General features: G+C 40.1%; 1 protein-coding gene across 4 annotated transcripts in view; it reads left to right on the top strand.

Moving 5' to 3' along the window:
- LOC140469406 (disabled homolog 2-interacting protein-like) overlaps positions 1-16758 on the top strand; it is a 705419-nt gene that overhangs the window by 101438 nt on the left and 587223 nt on the right. For all 4 annotated transcript variants that reach the window (XM_072565892.1, XM_072565890.1, XM_072565891.1 and 1 more), the window contains exon 3: positions 15127-15253. In XM_072565892.1, coding sequence (XP_072421993.1) covers positions 15127-15253 — 127 coding nt within the window. The remainder of the gene's footprint in view (positions 1-15126; positions 15254-16758) is intronic.

Raw genomic sequence — 16758 nt, 5'->3', positions numbered from 1 at the left:
GGAATCTCTTTTGGGGTAGACGTGACCTGTACAAGAAGGACAGATTACACCTAAATTGGAAGGGGACTAATATACTGCTAGAGCTGCTCGGGAGAATTTAAACTAGTAAGGTGGGGCATGGGACCTAGGGAGATAGTGAGGAAAGAGATCAATCTGACACTGGGACAGTTGAGATCAGAAGCGAGTCAAACAATCAGGGCAGGCAGGGACAAAACAGAGAACAAGGTCGTACTCAACTTGCTTAAGTTGCACTGAAGCATCTTTGTGTTTTACACCCATGTCTTTCCCTTATTGAAACCATTAATATATTTTGTGAAAAGCTGGGGTTCAAGCTCTGCTCCATATGTCACCCATATGTCACTGCCTGCCACTCAGGGAAAAAAACCCACCTATTTATGCCTATTCTTTGACTTCTGTCTGCCAACCAGTTCTATTCATGCCAGTACACTACTCCAAAATCCATTTGCTTTACCTTTATATGCTAATCTCACATGTGAGACCTTATGTATACCCTTTGAAAGTCCAAATAATCATATCCACTGCCTCTGTCTTATCCTCTCAAAATTTCAGTTTATTTGTCAAGAATTTGATTTCCCTTTCTTACACAGTGGGTTCTGATATAACACAATATGCTCTCATTCGATCTCGCGTTTTAAGATAATGGTGTAGTAGCCAAGCCATTTAAACAAATGGGGCCAGAATCGCATTGTGGCCAGTACAGGTAAGTAAAGTTTAGCGTTCTACAAATAATGGTCTAAATTCTTCTATCGTGCTAAAGCCAATTCACGTTGAAGAAACACACGTTACAACAAAACTGACTGTATGTGTTTACTCGGTCTGATCCTGTCATTGCTTTCCAAGTGCTCTGCTTTTAAATCTTTTATTACGGATTCTAGCATTTTCTCCAATATCAGTATCAGGCTAATTGATCTATAATTCCCTGTCTTCTTAGATTAGATTAGATAGATTACTTAGTGTGGAAACAGGCCCTACGGCCCAACAAGTCCACACCGCCCCGCCGAAGCGCAACCCACCCATACCCCTACATCTACATCTACCCCTTACCTAACACTACGGGCAATTTAGCATGGCCAATTCACCTGACCTGCACATCTTTGGACTGTGGGAGGAAACCGGAGCATCCGGAGGAAACCCACGCAGACACTGGGAGAATGTGCAAACTCCACACAGTCAGTCGCCTGAGGCGGGAATTGAACCCGGGTCTCTGGCGCTGTGAGGCAGCAGTGCTAACCACTGTGCCACCGTGCCGCCCACTATTTTTTAAATAGTGTGATTCTATTACCAACACCGTTCCATCCATAGGGACTGTTTCAGAGTTTATGAAATCTTGAAAGATGACCACTGTGCAGCCACTATTTCTGGTAGCACTTCCTCGGATGTGGATTATCAGGCCCTGGGGATATATCTGGGTTCAATCTCAATTATTTCTGCAACACCGTTTCCCTAATGATTTCATTCAGTTCTTTCCTCTCGCAAGACCAACGCTAAAATTAGTTCTTCTATAACGCGGTGATTGTGTTCTTCTGCAACCCCTGTGTTGTAGAAAAATTGCACTTTAGAAAAAGCATTTAATTGCGTTACAGCTAACACAGATTTTAAAAGTTCGCACTTTAGAAACAGCTCCCCTAATTAATCAATCGTGTTACAGTGAATTTGTGTTGACGAAGCATGCATTATAAAAGAACAACCTGCATATTCTCAGGTGCTACTGCAAAGGAACATGTGGAGAATTGGAGGATGTGTTTTGACCAGACCAGACCCCCTTCAAAATAAATTAAGAAAGTAGTGTACAACCTAACTGTTTCTTATTTTAAAGGTAAATGTGAAGTGCTGTGTTCCAGATGAAATTCAATTGGTCAAACTACTTGATGTTAAGCAAAACAACATTTATTCACACGCTATAGTTAAAATACAAAAAAAGAAAGAGCTTGGTTTAGCTGTAACTCTCTTGGATTGTTTAACAAAATAATAGATACAGTAACTATTACTAATTAACTGATCCAATGCAATAACATCGGATAAACAAGCCTTTGGCAAAAGGCGAATTAAGAAAACCAATTGTCTCACATGCAGTTTTCTAATCCAGGAGGGCAGAACCTCAAAAGACAATTCTGAGAGAGAGAACTTCAGCTTTGAGTTGTGGCAGCTTTTCACAACCTCAGCAGCTTCTGCTGTAGGAGCTGGATCATGCCCATTCAGGCTGCTTCCATTATTTTAACTTTTTTTTAAAAAAACCTAAGGCCTCCACAGCTATTTACTTACTTACAGACTGTTCAGTGCCTCTTGTTCAATGTTTCTTTTAAAAAAAAATCCAGGACAAAAAAACCTCTTAAAGCCAAAGCATTGTCACAGTTATAGTCATAGAATCATAGAGATGTACAGCACGGAAACAGACCCTTCAGTCCACGCCGACCAGACATCCCAACCAAATCTACTTCCACCTGTAGGTGCTCTCAACCTTGCAGGTAGTCCACAGTATCCTCCAGTCCCTACTCCAGCTCTGAAATATGGGTTTCCAGGAGCTGCAGCTGGAGTTGCTTCTTGTACACGTTCCGGTCCCAAGCACTGGGACTGTGCCTGACTTTCCATGTAGAACAGGAGGAGTACACCAGCTCTCATTCCATGTCATATCCCTTTAACTTAAACTCTAGATTACTCTTAAAATCAAATAATATTAATTACTCTAGGGCTCTTCTCTGGACCTCTGCGCTATTGACGTTAGAAGCTATCAGCCCAAATAAAGACCTCAAACTGTAAGCGATAAAATTGGTATAAATACTCAACCGACCTTACTAACCCTGTCTGATGCTTCCTGTTGTCCTGCGTCATCTTTGAAACCTGATGTCACCGCAGGAACTCCTCCTGTGGATTCAATGATTGTTTGTTCTGCTCTGCTTCTGCTGCTCTGACTGAGCTTGATCTCGACCTCGTCCCTCAGGTTTTTATTAGGATACACTGCTGCTGCTGTTTAAACCCAGCTGCTCTGACACCAAAGGTAGTCTAGATGAGGAGTTCACAAAATCTTTCTCGATAATTTCTTTGAACAGCACATTCTAGAGCTGACCAGAGAGCAGGATATACTAATCTTGATATTGTACAATGAGATGGAATTACTTTATGACCTCATAGAGAAGGGCCCCCTTGGTAGCAGTGATCACAATATGATTGAATTTTGCATGCAGTTTGAGGGTGAGAAGAATGAGTCCAAGAATAGTATTTTAAAATTAATTAGGAACAGAACTGAGCTACATTCCCTCTTTCTTTTCTCCAGGTGCATGGATTACAAGGTCTGCACAGTTTGAAGAAAACATTGGTTATTAGATATGTAAACAGAATGAGCTAAAATCAACTGGAAAATTAAATTGAGGGGTAGGTCATGCCATGGAAGACATTTAAGGGGATATTTCAAAAAAATACAGAATATATACATTCCAATGATTCAGGAAAATATTCAAGGGCATCCAACATCTGTGATTAACTTTTTAAAAAAAAGTTAAAGATTGAAATGTGAGAGACCACATATTTTTATTGTAGGAATTATTAATTTAAATGGATGCTGGATTGCTATAACTGAAGTACAAGGGAGTTTTGCAACTTGAAAATCAATTGTTGTATATTGTATAATGCAATGCAATATTGCTGTATGAAGCGGGTGGGGGGGGGAGGGGGGCAAATAATTTGAGGCAGAGCAAGACAGAGAATCTTTTATGTTAATGAAGATCTGCCTGCCAGTAGCCCTCTCTATTGGTTGATCTACATAGGTTTCGAATGCTGCAAGTGTTGGGGGAGCAAAAAACTCCCAGAGCTTGCGTTTGTCTGTCAATGTCTTTTGCATGCTCTCTCTCTCGCATATGCACTCGCACTTTCTCTAGATTCATTTGATCAACCATCACATCAAAGAATGACCATTCCCTACAAACAAATTCCAATGATACATAAAGTTTATGGATGATGAATCTGGTATCCACTTGAGAAAATAATAGTTATGTTATTTACTTGAAAATGCAGTTTTCTATATCATAATTCCATGAAACAGGTTATTGCTACCCTTTTACTTCACTTGTCTAAAATACAAGTTTAAACAAGGTCATGCCCGATGCCTTAATTACTGAAGATGCATCTAATCTGAAATGAGATACTCACCGTGTCAAGGTCATGTTTTGCTCCTGAACTGATTTGCAATGGAGTTCAAACATTTTCAGGCAAGAGACAGAAACAGAAGCTAGTTTCTGAATGTCATTACTCATCTGTGCCCTCTGCTGGAAAAATGTGTAAATTGAGATTATTTCATTTAGTTGTATAGTCAAGAGTTTAATTACCATTCCAGAACTTCCATACACTTCCTGCATTGTTTGAGATGCTAATTTTTAGATGACTTGTTTGCCTGTTCATGAGCGTAAGAATGCTTGACTTTTTCAGGAATGGAAAAATCCTGCTCATGTTCACCCTTCAGTTAACATCACTGAAAGAAAATACTCCCCATTTTAATTGTTTCAAAAATAATTTTAAGTGGCTTTGGTGTGCCTGAAATAAATAGTTATACAGCATAGAACCAGACCTTTAGGTCCAATTTATCCATGCCAACAAAGTTGCCCAAACTAATCTAGTCCTACATGCCTGCATGTGGCCCATACCTCAAAAAAAAATCCTTTTCCTATTCACGGACCTGACCAAATATCTTTTAAATTTTGTAACTGTCCCTGCATCTACCACTTCTTCTGGCAGTTCATTCCACATATGAACCACCCTCTGTATGAAAAGGTTGCTCCCCAGGTCCCTTTTAAATCTTTCTCCTCATCTTAAAAATATACCCTCTAGTTTTGAATTCCCCCACCCTTTGGAAAAGACCTTTGCTATTCACCTTTTCTATGCCCCTCACAGCACTGAGCTATTTGACCCTTCGATTCTGCTCAATACCCTAATTCTGTCCTTTTCCCCCATATCCTTTGATCCCATTAGTCACAAGAACTAGTGATTTTTGAGAAGTTTTTTTAGCTCAAGTTGAGGTTTTGGATGTAGGTTTGCTTGCTGAGCTGAAAGATTCGTTTTTCAGATGTTTTGTTACCATACTAGGTAACATCAACAGTGAGCCTCCAGTGAAGCACTGGTGTTATGTCCCACTTTCTATTTGTGTCTTGGTTTCTTAAGGTGGGCGATATCATTTCTGATTCTTTTTCTCAGAGGATGGTAGATGGAGTCTAAATCGATGTGTTTATTGATGGAGTTCCAGTTAGAATGCCAGGCCTCTAGGAATTCTTGTGCATATCTCTGTTTACTTGTCCTCGGATGGATGTGTTGTCCCAGTCAAAGTGGTGTCCTTCTTTGTCTGTATATAAGGATGCTAATGATAGTGGGTCATCTCTTTTGGTGGCTAGTTGGTGTTCATTTATCCTGATGGCACACACAGACCAAACACTTAATCAAAGAAGCAACATCCCAACACCCACAAACAGAGCTGCATCAGGACGATATTTCAAAGAGCCACAACACACTGCATCACCCAGGAACTACGAACAGCAGAAGAAAAATACCTATATAGCGTATTCAAGAAAAACAGTCCACCGATTCCTAAACGACAATCCCAAACAGACACATCGCGCCCAGAAACTCTAGCCACATTACCTTACATCAAAGATAACTCTGAAATGACTTCCAAACTACTCCGATCCCATGGCATCATGGTAGCCCACAAACCTAACAACACACTTAAACAGTGACTAATGAACCTAAAGGATCCAATAGAAACAACAAGCAAAACTAATGTCATTTACAAAATACTGTGCAAGGACTGTAGCAAACACTACATTGGACAAACAGGCACAAAACTAGCCACCAGATACTCGAACACCAACTAACCACTAAAAGACATGACCCACTATTACTAGTATCCTTACATACAGGTGAAGAAGGACACCACTTTGCCTGGGGCAACACATCATCTAAGGATAAACTAAGAGATGTGCACAAGAATTCCTAGAGGCCTGGCGTTCTAACTGGAACTCCATCAATAAACACATTTATTTGGACCCCATCTACAATCCTCTGAGAAAAATAACCGGAAGTGATATCGCCCACCTTAAGAAATCAAGACACATAAGTGGAAAGTGGGACATAACATCATCAGTGAGCCTCGAGTGAAGTGCTGGTGTTATCTAGCGTGGTGATGAAACATCTGAAAATGAACCTTTCAGCTCCGTGAACAAACCTACAGCACAAGAACTCTTCTACTTTCTTGAAAACATTTCATTGTTTTGATCTCAGTCACCTTATGTGATAGTGAATTCCACAGCCTCCCCAATCTTTGGGTTAAGACTTTTCTCATCTCAGTCCTGAAAGTTTTACCCCTTATCCTTAAACTGTGACTCCCTGGTTCTGAACTAATGCGAGGTTGCACAAGGACACAACCACCATATTATAGAAGAACTATTTACTTATTTAGGTGCAGAAGAGAGATTCGGAATCAACACTGGAGGCTTTCAAATTGAAGCTAGAATAACAAGAGAAAGATTGTCCTTCCCTAGATCATCCAGAAAAATAATGTTATGCCAGCTTTTTTAATCTAAATACCAATAACTAAGTTTATTGGTCGTCTGCATAAGTTTTTAAGTTTGAGGTTATTGACCACCATTGTGCCCCACTTTTGCTTCTGACAACGATGTGAAAATGATATTACAAAGAGAATGTTTTGTACAACATCATTTATTAATGAGGGACATTCATACAGATGTAGAGGCCATGGTAACATGTTTCACTGAACAGTGTGAGAATTGCTGCAATGAGTATTGCTATACTGAAAATAAAACTTCCTGGTGCTTAATGGATCTTTCACTGTGTGAGTCCTGTTAAAATGCAATACGATGGCCAGTGATTTTAGATAACAATGCTTCAAATGGATTTCTTTTTCATTTTTTGAATGGAGACTCAGTTAGCCTATGAATTTGAAAAAGTTTAGTCTAGTGATATGTTGTCAGTGGAGTCAATCTTGATTCTTTAATCTTCTAGTAATGGTTTCCATCTAGGTAGTGATATCCTGTTTTGAAGAAGGCTGCAGTATTTCCAAGTACCAGTTTCCAACTTTGTAGTTGAAAGAAGAATTATGGGATTAAATCTTACGACAAGTCTGTGTATTTAAGCAAAACACATCAGATAAGCCAACAATAAAAGCTGTATGTTTCTACTCTAATTCCAGATCCTATTTAACAATATATATAAGTAAAATTGTAACCAGAATCTTCTGAACTCAAGTACATTGCCGCAGTTAGCAATTCATGGTAATTCCACTACACACTTATTAGTGTTTGAGATTTGCATATGTTGCGCATTATTCTCTCCTTGTTCAGTAATATATTGAATTACCTATGAAATGATTTTAATATGAACTACTGCTTAAAATATTATTTCCATCATATATTGTGGCAGTCTTACATGAGTCATTGTGTCTTATGGTCTGGTACAGTTTGTTTGATATGATTTCAAGCTGTGTGGTTGCAATTAAGTCACACTGCTATTATTTACTTAAGCAAATCAATTTGGTCTTTAATTTCATTAGCAGCATTATTCCTTCTGGTGTTGAAGACCTACATAGATGTCTGATAATTATCATAGATATGCAAAGGGTCTATGCTTAAAATAGTTTACATTGTATTTATTGTCCATTTGCTTGATGCTGTTATATTGAATGAAATTTTGAGTTGATCTGAAAATATTCACATAAAACCAAAGAATTTTGAAAGCATAGGATCACACAAGGCAGTGACTTATGGGCTATAACATATAATAACTCAAATACATAATTAATAGTAAAATAAAGTATAAAAATGGCAATCTCTAGAAATACCACATAGATAAATATACATTCAAGAAATTAGTTATTAACCATGTTGGCAGGGGATTCAGAGCAGACAGTTTTTGTTTGAGCTTCAAATTCAGCTTCTTGTGATCAAATCTTCATTTATCCATAACAGAAAGTTATAAACGTGTAACTTTCTGTTATGGATAAATGAAGATTTGATCACAAGAAGCTGAATTTGAAGCTCATAAACAAAAACTGTCTGCTCTGAATCCCCTGCCAACATGGTTATTAACTAATTTCTTGAATGTATATTTATCTATGTGGTATTTCTAGAGATTGCCATTTTTATACTTTATTTTACTATTAATTATGTATTTGAGTTATTATATGTTATAGCCCATAAGTCACTGCCTTGTGTGACAACATTTGACACTTAATGCCTTCTCACTTCATGTTAAGTGAATTCAGCAAGTTGCTGAAAGTGGTGGCATCACTAGCTAACTTCATGGGTAGACACTTGTTTGGAGCATGAGGGAGACTTTTAGAAATCAGTAAATGATAACCAAGAAATTGACAAACAGAGAAAGTAGAATATAGGAAGAAACTTTCCTTTAAGAAGAAAAGCAGAACTGGTTATAGAAGCTTTTATAGGCAAGTAAAATGGAAGAGAAGTGATTTTACTTGTAGGTCCACCACAGGCAGAGGCAGGAGAATAAGAAAATGGCGGAGTTATAACATTTTTCAAACGTGCCAGAAAATGGAAGATGCAAATAAATATCCTGCAAAAGTGGGGAACCAATATAAAGAATGAGGAAATTAAAAGTTAATTTGTCCAGTGCATATAAAAAAAACTATTAATAGAAGATTTGTCATCGTTTACTCCTAAGATTTATCCTAGGATTTATAAGAGATGGCTGCAATTATAGTGGGTCAGCCTTCCAGATTTCTGTCTCTGTAGATTGACAGAGCTACAGTCTCTGCAAGACAAGGTAAGAGTAACAACACAGGTTACTGGTTAATATGATGTCAGTGTTGATTGTTCACTGGTCCATATGACATCAGTGGTAGGAAAGATGCAAATAATCTAATATTAGGGATTTTATAACAAGGCTAATGTTATTTTGAAAATGATTAATCAGTCAGCACTATTTTATGAAAGGGAAATTAACTTTGACAATTCCTTTTTCTTTCGAGGCCGAAGCAGGTGTTGGGAATACATAATGTTTAAGGGCTACAAGGATATGGAATATTGAACTATTTAGATATTCAGGATTGAAAATCTTGGGAAACCATTTTTAAAGAACATTTCATTTGTTTGAATTGTTCAACATCAATGTGGGCTGTAACTTAATTGCTGGTTACTGAGAAACCTAACAACCTGTAGAAGAGAGCTAAGCAAAGCTTTGAAGAGATAAAAGATGAGGTTTATTACTTTTATTTGCTAGACAGACTTGATTTAGAAGAGATGGTGGTGGGGGGGGGGGGGGGGCTAAAAACTGGAGGTTGCTTGGCAACTCTTCTAGAGTTGGTTTCTGTTTCTCCAGGACATCTGGACCTGGTTGTAGAAGTTCTCCTTGGCTTCCATCAAGATTTGTTTTCGCTCTTTTTTCTTTAGGTGTATCCTGAGAGTTCTAAAACATCAGTATCTTTGCCTCATAAATCATAAAAGCTGAACTGTTAACTCTGTCCAAAGAACATAAGAACTAGGAGCAGAAGTAAGCCCTTAGAACCTGCTCAGTCAATCAGTATGATCATGGCTGATCTTGTGGACTCAGATCCACTTACCTGCACTCTCACCTTATTGTTAATTACTTTAATGTTTTTAAAAAAAAAGTACATTAGCTTTAAGAACTTTTCCTGAAGTAGGGTCAACTACTTCACTGAGCAAGGAATTCCATAGATTAACAACCCTGTGGGTGAAGAAGTTCCTTCTCAGATCAGTCCTAAATCTGCTCCCTCTAATCTTGAAGCTATGCCTTCTTATCCTAGTTTCACCTGGCAGTGGAAACATCCTCTCTACTTTTATCTTATCTATTCCCTTCATAATTTTGTTTTTTACAAGATTTCCCCCCCCCCCCTTCTGAATTCCAGTGAATTTAATCCCAATCTACTCAAGCTGTCCTCAAAAGCCAATCCCCTCAATTCCAGAATCAACCTAATGAACCTCCTGTGCACCCCCTCCAGTGCCAGTACATCCTTTCTCAAGTAAGGAGACCAAAACTACACACAGTTTGGTAAAAACAATGACTGCAGATGCTGAAAACCAAATACTGGATTAGTGGTGCTGGAAGAGCACAGCAGTTCAGGCAGCATCCAACGAGCAGCGAAATCAACGTTTCGGGCAAAAGCCCTTCATCAGGAATAAAGGCAGTGAGCCTGAAGCGTGGAGAGATAAGCTAGAGGAGGGTGGGGGTGGGGAGAGAGTAGCATAGAGTACAATGGGTGAGTGGGGGAGGAGATGAAGGTGATAGGTCAAGGAGGAGAGGGTGGAGTGGATAGGTGGAAAAGAAGATAGGCAGGTAGGACAAGTCAAGGAGACAGTAACTGAGCTGGAAGTTTGAAACTAGGATGAGGTGGGGGAAGGGGAAATGAGGAAGCTGTTGTAGTCCACATTGATGCCCTGGGGTTGAAGTGTTCCGAGGCGGAAGATGAGGCGTTCTTCCTCCAGGCGTCTGGTGGTGAGGGAGCGGCGGTGAAGGAGGCCCAGGACCTCCATGTCCTCAGCAGAGTGGGAGGGGGAGTTGAAATGTTGGGCCACGGGGCGGTTTGGTTGATTGGTGCGGGTGTCTCGGAGATGTTCCCTAAAGCGCTCTGCTAGGAGGCGCCCAGTCTCCCCAATGTAGAGGAGACCACATCAGGAGCAACGGATACAATAAATGATACTGGTGGATGTGCAGGTGAAACTTTGTTGGATGTGGAAGGCTCCTTTAGGGCTTTGGATGGAGGTGAGGGAGGAGGTGTGGGCACAGGTTTTACAGTTCCTGCGGTGGCAGGGGAAAGTGCCAGAATGGGAGGGTGGGTCGTAGGGGGGTGTGGACCTGACCAGGTAGTCACGGAGGGAACGGTCTTTGCGGAAGGCGGAAAGGGGTGGGGAGGGAAATATATCCCTGGTGGTGGGGTCTTTTTGGAGGTGGCGGAAATGTCGGCGGATGATTTGGTTGATGCGAAGGTTTGTAGGGCGGAAGGTGAGCACCAGGGGCGTTCTGTCCTTGTTACGGTTGGAGGGGTGGGGTCTGAGGGCGGAGGTGCGGGATGTGGACGAGATGCGTTGGAGGGCATCTTTAACCACGTGGGAAGGGAAATTGCGGTCTCTAAAGAAGGAGGCCATCTGGTGTGTCCTATAGTGGAACTGGTCCTCCTGGGAGCAGATACGGCGGAGGCGGAGAAATTGGGAATACTGGATGGCATTTTTGCAAGAGATAGGGTGGGAAGAGGTGTAATCCAGGTAGCTATGGGAGTCGGTGGGTTTGTAAAAAATGTCAGTGTCAAGTCGGTCGTCACTAATGGAGATGGCGAGGTCCAGGAAGGGGAGCGAGGTGTCAGAGATAGTCCAGGTAAATTTAAGGTCAGGGTGGAATGTGTTGGTGAAGTTGATGAATTGCTCATCCTCCTTGCGGGAGCACGAGGTGGCGCCAATGCAGTCATCGTGATGGTATTAGCAATAACATTAGCAAATTTGCTGATGATACGAAGCTGGCTGGCAGGGTGAAATGTGAGGAGGGTGTTAGGAGATTACAGGTTGACCTGGATAGGTTAGGTGAGTGGTCAGATGCATGGCAGATGCAGTTTAAAGTGGATAAATGTATGGTTATCCACTTTGGTGGCAAGAACAGGAAGGCAGATTACTACCTAAATGGAATCAATTTAGGTAAAGGGGCAGTGCAGAGAGATCTGAGTGTTCTTGTACACCAGTAAATGAAGGTAAGCATGCAGGTACAGCAGGTAGTGAAGAAGGCTAATAGCATGTTGGCCTTCATAACAAGAAGGATTGAGTATGGAAGCACGGAGGTTCTTCTGCAGCTGTACAGGGCCCTGGTGAGACCACACCTGGAGTACTGTATGCAGTTCTGGTCTCCAAATTTGAGGAAAGACATCCTGACTATTGAGGGAGTGCAGCGTAGTCAATTCCAGACAGACAGACACCCACACTTTCTCTCACGCGCGCACACACTCCCACACACTCCCTCGCTCTTTCTCATGCGCGCACACATTCCCTCGCTCTTTCTCACGCGCGCACACACTCACACTCACAGGCACTCCTATACGCACAGGCACCCACACACCCTTACAGACACACACACTCCCACACACACTCATGCACCCTCTCACAGACCTAAGACACTCTGCACTCACTATATATACACACACACACACACACACTTTCTCACACTCTCAACCCCCACCCCAGACAGACAGATACACACACAGACAGACAAAGACCCACATGCACACATATATTTTGTGGGGTGAATTTGTACTTGCAGAGTTACATTGTACTTTGCTCAAAAACTGCATGCATTCATGTCGAACTCTGAGCTCAAAAATGCATGAATTTATGTAAAACTCTGTTATCTCACTTATTAGATTAGAATCTATCTAAACATCATGGCATAGACAGAGAACACAGGGGGCCAGCACTTTCAATATATTGTTTAGCTATCACCATTGTTAACAGCTAACCCGAGAATACAACTTTTTAATTTTAAAAAAAGGTTTTGTGATTTACACATGAAAGAAGTGAAACTATCACTGTATTCTAACAGATGAAAGGCTTAACAGACCATCAATTTTTCAATGTATAATTTCAGTTACATCACACTGTAAATTTTTGCTATAAATTGTGTTAGGATTGAGCCCTCCACTACCACCTGATGAAGGAGCGTCGCTCCGAAAGCTAGTGTGCTTCCAATTAAACCTGTTGGACTATAACCTGGTGTTGTGATTTTTAATTTTGTATACCCCAATCCAACACCGGCATCTCCAAATCTTGTTTAAAGTTATACAGAAACAAACCAGTCAGAGATTTTGAGTTAGAAAGAGAAAGGGCCTGTTTCAATATATTTGTGGTTGAGATCCTCTGAAGACAGCTCTTAAACTGCAATCAGTCCTTTTTCTGCAATAGCTGGTTTCTCAGCTGAACTTGCTATTTTTTTCTAAAATTTCCCTGATGTATTCCAACATCTCTGATGTATTCCAACTTGAACAGATAGGTTTGAGCCTGAAAACACTGTTGAGAACTCCTATCTCCTCCATCCAATAGAATATTTTGATGTTGCTATTTCTGTTACCCACCCACAAGTTTATAATCATAGCTTTTGACAACTAACGAGATACCATTAAAATAGAGGTCCTACTTCTACCTTTGTTTTGCATATTGAGTTTTGGTGTGGTTCCTTTTGTGCCTGACTACTTCTGTAGAAAGTTATCTGATTTCTATTTTAATTTTCTTAATGTGAATCTTTCCCTGAGATGTTATTTAGGCTCCATTTTGTAATTTGCGTGTGTCTTGGCCAGCTTGCTGGTCACTTGGCTTCCGCAGTCATTTTAAGACAGTGCACTGGCTCATTTAGAGTTGTTTTCTTTGAAAAGCAAATCTGAGGTATTAAATCAGCTGATGCCATTAAACATTAATAGTCCATGTTTTACAACTTCATGGCAACTTTAAGAAGGCAGCATTTAACTGAGTATGGAATCCAGGGGCTCAGTAAAGCTGGAATCCAAAGGAATCTGGGGGGAAATCTCTTCACTGGTTGGAGTCATATCTGGCATAAAGGTGGTGGTTGATAGAGGCCCATATGTCAGTCCCAGAATATTACTGCAGGAGTTTCTCAGCATAGTGCTCTGAGCCCTATCATCTCAGCCACTTCATCAATGATCATTTCTTCAATACAACGGGTTTTGGTTAGGGATGTTTGCTGCTGATTGCATGGGATCCTCAGCTGGAAGCCATCTTTGTCTGCAGGTCAGCAAGACTTTGATAACATTTGGCTTGGGCTTTTAATTCACAGCTAACATTTGCAACACGCATGTCAAATAATGACTATCTCCAACAAGTGAGAATCGAACTGTCTTCCCTTGACATTCAGCATTACCACAGTTGAATCTCTCACTACTGAGGTCCTGGGGTTGACCATTGACTGACGAGAAGCTTAATTTATGGACAAGCCATATAAAATCTAGCTATTAAGCTGGACAGAGAATGCAAATGTTGTGGCCAGCTCCTTATACTTGTAACCTGCCCACTACTATATACATTTATGGAGAGACAGTGCTGTAGTAGTAATGTTCCTTGAATTAGCGATTCAGAAACTTGGACTAATGCTCTGGGAACATGTGTTCAACTCCCATGACAGCAGTTGGTGATTTCATAAAATCTGAAGCTAGTCTCAGCGATGATAACCATGAAACTTTATTGATATTTGGAAAATCTGCCATTTTCACATGGTCTGGCATACATATGACTCTCTGGACTTACAGCAGTGTGATTGACTCTTCATTGCCCTCTGAAATGGCATAGCAAGAGCAATTGGCTATGACTACAACCACTTTCGAGACTTGTTTAATGACACATTCCAAATCTGTGAACTTTATGGCTAGCATACCAGGGAATCAGATGGGTAGGAAAACCACTACCTGCAAATCCCCATCCAAACTTCACACGATCCTGTCTTGGAACACTATTGACATTCCTTATCTATTGTTTGGTCAATCTCCCATATCTCCCTTTCAAACAGCACTCTGGCTGTACCTCCACAACATGTACTCTTGAAGCTTAAGAACGTGGCTTGCCATTACCTTCTCGTTAGCAATTAGGAATGGGCAATAAATGCTCGCCTTGTTGCTGACACTAAAATCTCAGGAGTGAATTTACAGAAAACCAAGAAGAACTGGAGCAAAAATTGGGAATTCATTTTTTTCCTCATTCTGAAGTAAATATTAATAAAACTGAACATGGAGGCAAATCCTAACCAGCAACTCGATATGCATTCATTATTTCATAGTTTAAACTTTTATATTTTGCCTACAGATACAGGAACAATTAAAGACAGCTGTTGTCCGCATATGCATTTTTCATATGACACTTCAGATTTGAGTTTCCCTTTAGCTGTTGCATCAAATTCAATGACCTATCTGTAATTAAAATGCATTAGATGCTTTTGATAGCCTAAACTGCATGAAGGCAGATAAAGACCCAATGAATCCCCCAGTTGTTGTAAAAATTTATTGACACAGTTGACTGATGAAGAAGATATTCCAGTCAAGATGTTATTCTCTTGTGGGCTTGAAGAATCAGACTGTATTTTTCTTTCCAGATTCATCCATTGCTGCTGCAAGAACGGCGAGCAGAATCATGTAGAGCAAGGCTACTATTTCGAACAGTTAGTGTTCCTTCTGAAAGTCAGTTTCCAGAATGTCAACCAAGTGGATCGGAAGAGCATGGTGAGTGGTTGACATTGTCAATTGTATCTTACTGAGCATATCTGTTCACTGAAATAATTGTTCTTCCAGTTCCAATTTTAATAAAGTCTGTTTCAGATGGCCAGTTTTGAATGTCCTTTGTGGAAAAGATATCAAATTTCAATTTCTCTTTTATTGGCATTGTTCGATTTAATAGTAGATATAATAGTTAATTGCCAAGCATTAACTATTCATATTTGAGTTTTTAAAAACATGAAGTCAAGGCAATTTGCATTGTAGATTTATATTTAGGCACAGGATGTAACTGTGGAGAGGCTACGAATACAACTGTTTTAGCCCAAGCAATGTTTCTCTGTCAAGGTTCAAAATAAAAATATCGGCTCCACTGTATGCAACAGAAACAAATTGTCTGTATTAAAATGGTGGTTTAAGCAACTATTGGTGCAGTGAAATGATATTGATTTTTTTTTTCCTGTGATATAGTATTTGCTCAAGTTGTGAACACGTTTTTCTAAATGCAAGTAATAATGGAAATTGCCGTCCAGCACTACTTGTTTTGAAATGACAGCTAGTTCAAAATTCTGTTTCTAATGATTTAGTCTTGAAGATAACCGTGATTTGAAGGGAGGGATTTTCAGGTCACAGACATACATTTCGAGAATCAAGGATTGATTAGGGATAGTCAGCAGGTTTTATGCAAGGAAAATCATGTCTCAACTTGATTTGAGTTTTTTTGAATGAAATAACCAAAAAGATTGAGGGCAGAGTGGTAGACGTTGATTACTTTGCCCTGGACAGGGTTCTGTATGGTCGACTAACTACTAAAGTCGGATGACATGGGATTCAGAATGAGCTTACCAATTGCATATAAAATTGGTTTTATGGTAGGAAACAGAGGGTGGTGGTGGAGAGTTGTTTTTCAGACTGGACGCCTGTGACCAGCAGTGTTCTACAGGGATTAGTACTAGGTCCTCTTTTGTTTGTCATTTATATAAATGATTTGGCTGAGAATATAGGAGGCGTGGTTAATAAGTTTGCAGATGATACCAAACTTGGTGGTATAGTGGACAGTGAAGAGGATTATTTAAAATTACAAAGAGATCTTGATCAATTGGGTCAGTGGGCTGAGGAGTGGCAGATGGAGTTGAATTTGGATAAAGGTGAGGTGTTGCATTTTGGCAATACAAACAAGGACAGGACTTATACAATAATGGTAGGGCCCTTGGTATGTTATAGAATAGAGAGGCCTGAGGGCCCAGGTATATAGTTTTTTGAAATTTGTGTCATTGGTAGACAGGGTGGTTCAGAAGGTGTTTAGCACACTCGCCTTTAGTGCTCAGACCTTTGAGTATAGGAGTTGGGACAACATGTTGAGGTTATATAGGATTTTGGTGAGGCCTCTTCTGGAATACTATGTGCAGTTCTGGTTGTCGTGTTTATAGGAAGATGAGGATTCAGAAAAGACTTACTAGGACATTGCTGGGAATGGAGGGTTTGAGATTTAAAAGTAGACTGTAAAGGTTGAG

Source organism: Chiloscyllium punctatum, chromosome 49, assembly GCF_047496795.1.
Source record: "Chiloscyllium punctatum isolate Juve2018m chromosome 49, sChiPun1.3, whole genome shotgun sequence".
Classification (NCBI taxonomy): Eukaryota; Metazoa; Chordata; class Chondrichthyes; order Orectolobiformes; family Hemiscylliidae; genus Chiloscyllium; species Chiloscyllium punctatum.
The sequence above is the reverse complement of the archived record's forward strand: the minus strand, read 5'-3'. Positions and strand labels throughout refer to the sequence as shown.